The sequence below is a fragment of the Helobdella robusta genome (genome assembly GCF_000326865.2).
Source record: "Helobdella robusta unplaced genomic scaffold HELROscaffold_40, whole genome shotgun sequence".
NCBI lineage: Eukaryota > Metazoa > Annelida > Clitellata > Rhynchobdellida > Glossiphoniidae > Helobdella > Helobdella robusta.
The window spans coordinates 45,427-57,295 of record NW_008704903.1 but is presented as its reverse complement, the minus strand read 5'-3'; the positions used below and the strand labels follow the sequence as shown (position 1 = coordinate 57,295).

The following is an 11,869-nucleotide window of genomic DNA, read 5'->3' as shown; positions in this document are numbered from 1 at the left end:
TGATGATGATGACGATGGTGATGATGATGGTGGTGATAATGAGGAAGATGATGATGATGACGATGGTGATGATGATGGTGGTGATAATGAGGAAGATGATGATGATGACGATGGTGATGATGATGGTGGTGATAATGAGGAAGATGATGATGATGACGATGGTGATGATGATGGTGGTGATGAAGATGGTGGTGATGACGATGGTGATGCTGATGATGAAGACGATGGTGATGAAATTGGCGATGATGACGACAATGATGATGATGACGACGACGAAGAACTATTTCTAATATATTTGTACTTATTGGTGGTTGAGTTTGTAATGAAAGAAGTTGAAGAAATAAATTCAAACTTTCCTCATAATTGAATAAATAATGAAATAATTAATTAATTAACCCGAAGAATAACAATAAATAATAATTAAACACAAGAAAATAATATTGAAATGGAGGAATGAAATGTTAACTCGATCCTGTGATGGATTCCTGCTTTTTCGTAGCAGCAGCCGTTGCATTCGGCTTTTCATCATTTGCTAATTTGATTGGTCGATGGATGGATGGATTGGATAATGGATGGATTGATTGACTAATTAGTTAATTAATTATCTGATTTTTTGATTGATTAGCTATACAATTGGTTGATTGATTAACCAATTGATTGACTAACTGATTGATATCCAATCATTTAGTCAATTCATTAGCCGACTGATTGTTTGCTAGATTGACTGATTGTTTGCTAGATTGACTGATTGTTTGCTTGATTGATTGATTGATTGATTGATTGATTGATTGTTTGATTGATTGATTGATTGATTGATTGATTGATTGATTGATTGATTGATTGATTGATTGATTGATTGATTGATTGATTGATTGATTGATTGATTGATTGATTGATTGATTGATTGATTGATTGATTGATTGATTGATTGATTGATTGATTGATTGATTGATTGATTGATTGATTGATTGATTGATTGATTGATTGATTGATTGATTGATTGATTGATTGATTGATTGATTGATTGATTGATTGATTGATTGATTGATTGATTGATTGTATTTGCAAAGCGTTTGTAAAGTATGTGAAAAGTACACACATTACAACATTTGTGACAAAATCTGAAATATGAACTTTTTTCTTTGGTCTCCTCTGTAATTTGACGTTTTCTTCTTTTTCGATTCAGTGGCTTCAATGTGACGCTTTGAGGTGCTTTTGAAACCTCAGAATTTTGCGGTGAATTTTTTGTAAAAAAAATTTGGGAGATGGTTGTTGTTGTTATTGGGGAAAACATGGTGGAGTGAAATGTTGGTGAAGTAGGGAATGGGGAAAACGCTGTGACTTCAGGAGGTAAAGATGGTGATGGTGGTGGTGATTGTGGTTGGAATAAAAATGGTTGTGTAGTTGTGGTAGACAATTGAGGCAAAGGCTGTGGGCTGTCCATGTTGTTGATGTTGTTGTTGTTGATGTTGTTGTTAATGTTGTCGTTGATGTTGTTGATGTTGTTGTTAATGTTGTTGCTGATGTTGTTGTTGATTTTGTTGTTATTATTGTTGTAGTTGTCGTTTTTATAAATGTTGTTGTTGTCTGTATTAATGTTGTTGTTGTTGATGTTGATGTTGTTGTAATTGCTGTTTTTGTTGATGTTGTTGTTGTTGTTGTAATAGTCGTAGTAGTAATTGTTGCTTACCGTTTTAATGTTGTATTTGTTGTTGTAATTGTTGTTGTCTCTTCTCACTCCATCAACATTCGTTTCTATGCTATAAGTAGTTTCACAGTCATTATCGTTATCAATATTCTTCCGATATCTATCCTCATCCTTATTATTATTGTTATTATTGTTATTATTATTATTATTATTATTATTATTATTATTAATACTAGCAACCAAGTCCCGCTTCTGTCTGTCGATTTTTCCGCCAGGATCATAAAAATCGCTGCTATGCAAATGATTAATAAGATGACGATGACGGTTATGGTTATTATTATTATTGTTCCTATTTTTTAAAATTGTTTTATTTAGCGCAGGCTTTTTACTACCGTAGTTCCGGTCGTATTCGAGGGCGGCGCGCAGCGTGACGTCATCCTCTGAAACCCCGTCTACATCTTTCGACAATTTCCGCTCATTACTTTCAAGCACATCGTGAATGACGTCATTTCTCTGGAATAAGTTTTTCCTCACTTCCATCGTTCTCTTCCTCCTTCTCTTCCTCCTCCTCATCACCTCATCGTTCACCATTCCTCCGTAATCGTCATCGTCGTAGTAAGCGTCATTTGAGTCGACCGTGACGTCATCGTCGAGGTTATCGTTGTTGTTGTTGCTGTTCGTGGCGTTGCGTGAGCTGTTTCGTTGTAGTTGTTGTTTTTGATGGTTTTTTGTAGTTTGGGTGTGGAAGAGTACTAAGGCGATCAGGCTTAAGGCTGCACGTAGTGGGTAAGATGGCGATGATGATGAGGATGGTGGTGATGTTGTCGAAAGTGAAGATGATGATGATTATGGTGACGGAGATGATGAAGATGATGATAATGATGATGAGGAGGATAAATATGATGATGATTAATGATGATTATGATAATGACGATAAGCATGATAGGAAGCTGAAATAGTTTTCAATGAAAATTTTCACAAATTCGTATTGAAATTTTGTTCAGTTTTGTTTTAACACTATAAAAATTCTCTCTGGAAAGACTTTAAGACTAAGCCCCCTCTGTTCTGGGCTATATTTTTTATATTTTGTATTATTTTTTCTAAATTTAAGAAAATTAAGAATTTGAAATAAACAAACAAAGACCTAAGAATGCCTGAAGGACTGCCCATAAGATTGTCAAGTAGTTTTTAGCTTTAGCCGGCAGTTCGAGTTTCATATCTGGCTGTTATATCTTTGTTGTTATTGTTTTGTATCTTTGTTGATGGGTTTGATGTCTTTGTTGTTGGATGTTATATCTTTGTTGCTAGATGTTACATCAATTTTGTTGTTGTTGTTGCCGTTGTTGTTGTCGTTCGTTTGAAATGGTGTTGATGTTGTTGTTGTATTCGTTGTTGATGTCTTTTCAGTTGTTTTTTTTAACTACTAAATGAACGACTGAATTATTAAATAAATGAATGAAAAACTGATAAATATTCACCCGTTTATAAAGTCCACAAATAAACTCTCAATCATTAAAAAAAATTTTTTTTGCAAATATTCCATAGGAGTTCAGTCCCATTTATAAAAACTAAAAAATGCTACACAATCTTTGTGATATATATATATATGCGTAATCCGTGAAAGATTTAGGCGGGATCTGGCCGGGATAAACATGGAAACACAATTTTGAACAGAATAGTTGACACAAAATTGCACAATAAGCCAAAAAATATCACCAAGTTATTCAAGTTTTAGGTCTCGTCAGACTTTGCAAACCACCATTAGGAATGGCTAGGTGCTCCAAAAGGCATAATGCTACATACAAAAATATGTAATACTACATATCATATATATATATATATATATATATAATTATTTATATACAATTATTTCTAAATAATTATATTTGTAATATTAAATTTTATAGTTTCCTGGTAGCGATGAGATGCTTAAAAGTTAAACATAGGTAAGATGAGCAGGCTAAAGCAGGTATGCTAAAAATAATCGAATATTTCATATCGATCCTAGTTAAGAGTGACAACTCTTTCATCATCGTCGTCATCGTCATCATCATCGTCGTCATGATTACGATATCATTATCAGGTGTCTACGACATCATTATCATCATCGTCACAGTTTTTCTTCATCGTCGTCATCATCTTCATAAATATTTTACTATATTCGTCGCCAATATAGTCTGAATAAAGTGATCTAATATTTATATTAAACATTTTGAATGATATAAAATACATGTATATACTCTATATACACATAAATTGTATAAATACATGAATAGATATATGTATACATTAATATAAATATATATATTTATTATCACTTATATAATTTTTAATGAACGTTAACTCTTAGCACAGCTTAATTCATCAACATTAAGCTGAAATGTTCCTTCTTGTGTAAATCCTACAAATCACCCATCGTGTATTTGTGTTTTCGTTTTTGAATGTTTTTTGGCGAGTTTTGTGATTTATCATCAGCTCTTCTGTTAAGATTTCTATAGTAGCACAAACAAAAGGAGAGAGACAAAGAAAGAGAGAGTGAGAGAGAGAGGGAGAGAAAAAGTGAAAGAGAGAGAGAAAGTGAGAATGAGAGAGAGAGAGAGAGAGAGAGAGTGAAAGAATGACAAAAAATTGTCACATCAGTAAACGATATCTTGTGAAAAAAAGCGTATACCCGCGCAAAGATTTATATGAAAGTAATAACCAAATAATAATAATAACAATATTATATATAAATTAATATTATATTATATATTATATATAAATTATATATATATAAATTATATTATAAATATAATATATTTTTTTAAATTATATATTATATATAGCCCAATAACAAAAAAGTAAATGCTTTCACTGACGCATGAAATTTAGAAATATAAACAAAAATATAAATAATAAACAATTATATATATATATATATATATATATATATATATATATATATTCAAATTTTTATTTGTATATCAAATCACTTATTTATATTTCTGCTTTGGAAGGAACTTTTTGTTAAAATAAATTGAAAAATACACGATTTTTTAAAAGTTTAAATTCTGAAAAATAATATTATTAATAACATCAATAATAATAATATTAATAATAATAATAATGGTAATGAAATCGGATCAATGAAATTTTTTGTCGCTACGATTTTGTTGTTGCGGTTGTTGTTGTTGTGGAGGCCATCTCGCTTGCATTTTTGCAGTTGTTACTCTTATGAGAGTTGGTTGTTTAACACTGGTGACGATGCGGGCGATGAAGATGTAGAAGGAAAGAACGAAAACTACATCAACAACAACAACAACATCAACATCAAAAACAACAACCGCAACATCAACAACAACATCAACAGTCAAATCATTAGTGAGTTTAACAACGTAAGCAACATTTTCAACGAGAGCGCTAATGAGATCGAACAAAATGACAACAACAACAACAACAACAGTGAAATCACCGATGACGTCATCAACAACGTTAACAACAAAAGCAAAAAGAGGGTTAAAAGGATAATAGCAAGAACGGAAAGAACAACGAAAAAAAACTTTCAAAGAAATTTTAATGAGGGTAAATTTTCGACACTGTCATAATCGCCGTCATCATCATCGTCGTCGTCACCCATCCTCATCATCCTCATCGTCATCATCATCTTCTTCTTAACTCTAACCAAAATACTTGTTATTGGGGAAGGGGATGGTATGCCCTAACGTATCCTACCCATGGCTGCTTTTCTAGTCGTAACAATAAGAGTATCGTTACGAGTGTTCTTACAAAAATTGTTGTCCCAAATCGCGATTACTATCATAATTAGTAATTAATTATTGTATTTTATTGCAAAATTATTCATAATAATTTATTGCAATTATTTGAATTTTGGGTATAATTATAGTTAATTTATTCAAAAATTTTTTGGCCTAACTTTCAGTCGAGTTTTACATGAACGAGTTTAACATCACGAACGAAAAAGGTTTTGACGGTGATGATGACGATGATGATGACGATGATGATGACGATGATGATGATGATGACGACGATGGTGAAGGGAGAAAAGAGTGATTGTGCAGTTGTATACGTGGAAGGTGTATGTTTGACATGCAATGTGTGGGCTGGGCTGTGTTGCTGTCCATACCTTAAAGACTAAAGAATTAATAATAATAATGATTATATATTATTTATATTTAATATAAATAATTAATATATAATAATAATAACTATTATTATTATCACTATTCATAATATTCATTAAAAAGCTGGATTCATCGAGGAGAAGTTGCACGAAATAAAAGTGACCGGTTAGAAAATTGTTAAAAACATTATTATTATTAATATTATTATTTTTTATATTATTATTATTTTTATTATTATTATAATTTACATCTTATTTTTTTACACTCTGATATATAATTGATAATTTTCGATTGACTTCATTTTGGATTTTATCTTTTCGGTCGATAACAGAATGCTCCCATTATTATTATCAATGTTATTGTTGTTTTTGTGGTTTATTATTATTATCATTATTTTTCTTTACATAATTATTACCAATGAGACAATTTTTTAGCCGGCAAATTCAGGGAGCTGTACACTTGGACAAAGATGACAGGTTTATATATCAATCTTATTATTATTATTATTAATATAATTATAGTAGAAACAATAACAACAATATTATTAATAATAATAATTTTGATGACGTTGATGATTTTTCTATAATAATAATAATAATATAAATAATAATAATAATAATAATATAAATAATAATAATTATAACAGAAATAAAAATTATTTTTAATGCCAGGACCAGAGTTCTATCGATTCTTCCTACTTCAACTTAAACGAAGTTTATCATAATAATAATAATAATAATAATAATTATTATTATTATTATTATTATAATAATGATAATGATAATAATGAATTGCTTTAATTATTTAAAATAGTTCATTTATGACCATCACCCATCATCATCATCGTCTTCCTCATCTTCATCAACAACGATTGTTATCAGATAGCTAGAGCTATCTTATCTTAGCTATCAACAAAGCACGCGCATCACACACACACACACACAAACACACAAACACACACACACAAACACACACACACATTGTATGTGATTTGAGGGGGTCCGAATACCATAATCATTACACCGTCTTGTAATTGTAATATATATATATATATATTATAATTATCATTATTATTACTGTTATTATATTATTATTATTATTTTTTACTTTAAAAATCGTATAACTGTTTTTGTAATCCAGACAGGTTTGACGGTTTGACAGGTAGTTATGAACGGAAAGAAATATGGTTATAATGATAATAATTTTATTTTTAATAATAATAATGAATATAATAATAATAATAATAATAATAATAATGAGAATAATATTTGTGATTATTTTTTTCAAGCGGTTAAATCCTCTAAAATTGGTATTTGTTTGTTTCAAGTGTTGAATGAATGAGTGTATGAATGAATGGGTGTATGAATGATTGAATGAAAGTATGAATGAAAAAATGAATGAACGAATGAGTGTATGAATGAATAAATGAACGAACGAACGAACGAACGACAAAACAAATGGATGAATGAAATAAAAGAACGAACACACGAAAGAATGAAACAGCTGAATGAAAGATTGAACTTTCGAACGCTTAAAGGATTAAAAATAGATTTTGTTGCGCGTTTTGGGAAGGCTTCCCCATACCACTTCTCGATCCGCCACTTTTGCCTCGTAGTATTCCCAGACTTCTGGATGTTTCATTTTTGTTCACATTGAGTTTTTAAATCTACATCACATAATTAAACTTAACTTTTGCAGCTGTCCAGTCTCGCCTATTGAACAACTCAGAACAAGGATTTTACAGTGAGGAATTTTAAATTTGATATACAGAGATAAGTGAACGTGTGTGTGTGTGTGTGTGTGTGTGTGTGTTTTGTGTGTGTGTGTATGTGTGCATGTGTGTGTGCGTGTGTGTCACTCGTGTTCAATTGATCAATTGATTATCCGCAACTTTTTAATTCAGTTTCTTCCTACCAACACACTATTAAACAATGTAATGATATTATGACTATTAAATTTTGTTGCCTTGTTTCATTTGAAGTTTAAAATTATCAATAGAATTAGATTTATAATTTAATTACTCAAAATTATTTTTACAAAAAAATGATATTAATTTATGAACAATTTTTAACTACCCGTTTACGTCAAGACTTAGAGGATTATTATGATGCTAACGATCCGGACGAATCCTTGACTACATTTTGTGAAATGGGATCGTGTTGTAGGGATTTTTTGTTTTTATTCATTCTTTATTCTTTTTTTCATTTTTTTCATTCATTTGTTCGTCCATTCATTTTTTCGATTGCTAGTTTTGTTTCAATGTAATCAAGTATTCATATGTTTGTCCATCTGTATATAAGCTAATCAATTGAGTTCTTCGTCAATATTTTGTATCTATCTATCAACTCTTTTATTTCAATCTATCTTTTAATTCATCAATCAACTGACCTATCCATCCATCCATTCATTTGTTCGTTCGTTCATTCATTCGTTCATTCATTCATTCAGTCATACATAGAGTCAGTCGTATTTTGATCTAGCCATCCGCTCACTCATCTATCTATTGTTCAACTGATGCATCCATACACTAGTCCATTCGTCCATCCATCCATTTATCCATCCAACCATTCCTTCATCCAACCATTCATCCATCCATCAATCAACCGATGAAGGGATAAACGTGTATGCTGTTTCAGACGCCAAAGTGTACGTTGACCAAACCAGAATGAGGAGGACAGTGTACGGCGACTACAACTTCACCGACAGTCCAGACATGAAGGTCCTTCCACACACACTCACACACACGCACACACACGCACGCACACGCACACACACTCTCACACTCACACACACGTATATATATATTTATGTATGTATGTATAAATATATGTGTATATACGTGAATGTCTATATGTATAAATATGTATGTATATAGATATATACATACACACACATTTACACACACACATTCCAAATACAGACACACACACAGACAAAACTCACACATACACAATCACACGCACACACAAAACTCACAAATACACAATCACACACACACAAATCTCACACATACACAATCACACGCACACACAAATCTCACACATACCCAATCAATTCAAAGTATACAAACGCATGCACAGATAATAGCCATAGAAGTTGAAAACCTCCTGCCGGTCAATAGTAGCAATGATGGACAACCGAAAATAGCCGTCTGGTCACCCCACCTGTGGTACAGATCGGATGAACGATGGAAGGTTGCAAAGTGTAGCAGCATTGGGATGGAGTTTAGAAGATTGTTAGTTGGAGGAGATGATGAGTCCTGAAGTGGTGGTCTGCTAGAGTGGTGATTGGGAAATCTGGTAATAAAATTGTGGGGTAATTTGATATCGCAAGCTTGAAAGGCAACTGCAATTTAAACACATTACAATACCCAACCAATCAACTACAAAACATGAGCCAATCAATCACAAAACATCAACCAACCAGCCACAAAGCACAAACCAACCAACAACAAAACACAAACCAACCAACTACAAAACACAAGCCAACCAACCAACCATCCAATCAGCCTACCAACCATCCAATCAACCAACCATTCAACCACAATACAACCACAGACCTGTCAGCATGCCTCCAGTCAGAAATCGAAACCTCACCAACTCAACAGCCAACAAAACCATCGCAGAACAAATAAATTCCGACTTCTATGCCACCGAATCAACACTCCGAGAACTACTCAAATTCCTTCTCCGAGTTGATCATCACAAATCCATTAAGCTTCCAACAACGTTCAACCGGCAAATTCTTCTCCACTATCTTACGAGTCTTATCAGACCGAGAGTGAACTTTTTAAACATCACCGTTGTACGTACAAAACAAGTTAGTAAGATGAACATTAACGAGTTAGCACTGGCTAGTATTCAAACTAGGGCCGATCTTTTGGGGACCAAAAAAGGTTCGCCAGAAGAGAAAACTTTACTGCAAACACGTGCAAACCTTTACAACAAGTTGGATAGATTGCTGCAGAAACCTGTGCGATCGAACCGGCCAACTGAGGTTAACTGGATCCCTGAAACCTGGGTGGACGTGGGGTTTGGAGGAGTAGCTCAGGATATGCCCGACTTTGATTATGACGTTACTGTCGCCGAGAACAATAGAGAGTGGGAGAGTGGAGCGCCTGGGTGGACGGCCGAGTCGTTTGATGACGGCAGGTTTGTGGTGGCGATGAAGAGGAAGAGAGATATGGCGATGAAGTGAAAGATGATGGTGAATTGAGAGATGATAACGCCGAATTGAAAGATGGTGGTGAATTAAATGATGATGGTGAATTAAGAGATGGTGAGATAATTTCATGACTATTGTTGGCATTTCAAATTCACTAAAATCTTATTTAAAGTCATTATTGTAGTCAGAAAATTGTTAATTTTTCTACCAAATCACCACATTGACACCAATTACATCTATACCGCCATCCCCTCTCACTTTTCACCATCATCTTTCACTTCCTCATTATCTCTTAACATCTCATTACATCTACCGTCACGACCTCACCAGCTGGTTGAAACCATCAGTACCGTACGAGAATCTAAAACTGGATTCCTTCATGTTAAAGAAGCGAACGGCTCGCCAGCACTTGGCGTCAAAATTCATCGAATATCCGGAGCCTATGAATGGTAACGAATCTGCCTGCTTTCGGCTCAATGGTCAGTTAATTAGTTTAGTGAAATGAGAATGGGATTAAGGTGATTAAGATGATTAAGGTTATTATGGTCTTGATTAAGATGACAATTAGGGTAATGATAAGTGTGGTGGTCATTTTGATGATGATTTATAACGGAACATGATGATCATTTATTAATTAAAACAACAAAATCATCTTAAATCAAAACGATGATGAAAAATTAAACAAAAATTAAGATGGCAATGGTGGTAAAAATGATTGGGATGATGATGAAAATGACAACTATAATTCTGATAGACATGAAAAGTGTGATGATTTTGAATCAAGTTTATAAAGTGGCACAATGGCTATTATCCATAAATCAATTCAATCGTATCAAACAAAATAAAAATAAAAATAATAACAAAAAAAATAATATAATAATAATATTATTAATAATAAAAATAATAATAATTTAATAATAATAATAAATAATAATAATAATAATAATATAATAATTATTTAATAATTATAAGTCGGCAGAGCCAGGCGATACTTTCAGCAAACACAGGCCTCAACAGAAAGGCCAACTACCCCAAAAGTCACTTATAGAACGACAGAGGAAGTTTTGATTTACTATAAAGGTAATCTTTCAATGTTCATCGAAGACGGCAACTACACCGACAGCCTGAACAACAGCAGTAGTAGAAGAAAAAAAATAAATAAAAATAATAAAATTAATAATACAAATAATAATAATAATAATGGAAGTATCTACGGTGCTAATAATAGTGGTGGTAGTGGTGATGGTAATTTTAGTAATAGTGGTGGCATCAATTTTGGCGGCCGTGGTAGTGGTGGTGGTGGTGATGAATATGAAGAGAATTTAACTTTCGATCGTAAGTGAATTATTATTATTATTATTATTATTGCTATGGTGGTTGTTAATATTGAATTATGGTAGTAATAAAATATTATCAATAAAGTTGGTACTTTTAGTAAGAATAATGTTGAATATTGGTATTGGAAAAGTAACTTTTATTCATTCACTCATTCATTCATACTTTCGTTCTTTCGTTCGTTTGTTCGTACGTTCATTCATTCATTCATTCATTCATTCATTCATTCGATCTACTAGCCAGTTTAACTAGCGAAGGGGATGAGTGGAGGTTCTACACGAGGGTGCTAGCCATTGCCGCCGCCATATCAATCATCGTTTGCATACTCTTAGCTATAGCTAAAAGTAAGTCTTAAGCATACTCCTAGCTATAGCTAAAAGTAAGTCTTAAGCATACTCTTAGCTATAGCTAAAAGTAAGTCTTAAATTCAGATGAAACGAAATTTTATTTAGCTACGATAACTTCATGTTAAAAGACTGATCAAATTTTTTTTTTTTTAATGTATTTAGTTTAGCCGGCCAAACACATGCACATACATACATACATATACATTCAAACAAACATACATACATTCAAACAAACATACATACACACGTGCAAC

At 32.4% G+C, this 11,869-nt stretch overlaps 3 protein-coding genes across 3 annotated transcripts in view; 2 read left to right on the top strand and 1 right to left on the bottom strand.

The window, feature by feature from the left end:
• HELRODRAFT_176845 (hypothetical protein) overlaps positions 1-2,865 on the bottom strand; it is a gene marked incomplete at both ends in the record, with an annotated part of 8,970 nt that extends 6,105 nt beyond the window's left edge. The window contains 2 exons of the mRNA XM_009025105.1: positions 1,135-2,421; positions 2,793-2,865. Coding sequence (XP_009023353.1) covers positions 1,135-2,421; positions 2,793-2,865 — 1,360 coding nt within the window. The remainder of the gene's footprint in view (positions 1-1,134; positions 2,422-2,792) is intronic.
• Positions 2,866-4,773: 1,908 nt separating this feature from the next.
• On the top strand, positions 4,774-7,526 carry HELRODRAFT_176844 (hypothetical protein; the record flags this gene model as incomplete). The annotated part of the gene is made up of 3 exons (XM_009025104.1): positions 4,774-5,209; positions 5,893-5,934; positions 7,468-7,526. The coding sequence occupies 3 exons, from the start codon at positions 4,774-4,776 to the stop codon at positions 7,524-7,526; spliced, it is 537 nt and encodes a 178-aa protein (XP_009023352.1).
• A 1,810-nt stretch (positions 7,527-9,336) lies between these two features.
• Positions 9,337-11,869, top strand: part of HELRODRAFT_176843 (hypothetical protein) — a gene marked incomplete at both ends in the record, with an annotated part of 4,457 nt that continues 1,924 nt past the window's right edge. Inside the window, 4 exons of the mRNA XM_009025103.1 lie at positions 9,337-9,920; positions 10,264-10,412; positions 10,906-11,268; positions 11,508-11,616. Of these exons, the coding sequence (XP_009023351.1) occupies positions 9,337-9,920; positions 10,264-10,412; positions 10,906-11,268; positions 11,508-11,616 (1,205 nt within the window). The remainder of the gene's footprint in view (positions 9,921-10,263; positions 10,413-10,905; positions 11,269-11,507; positions 11,617-11,869) is intronic.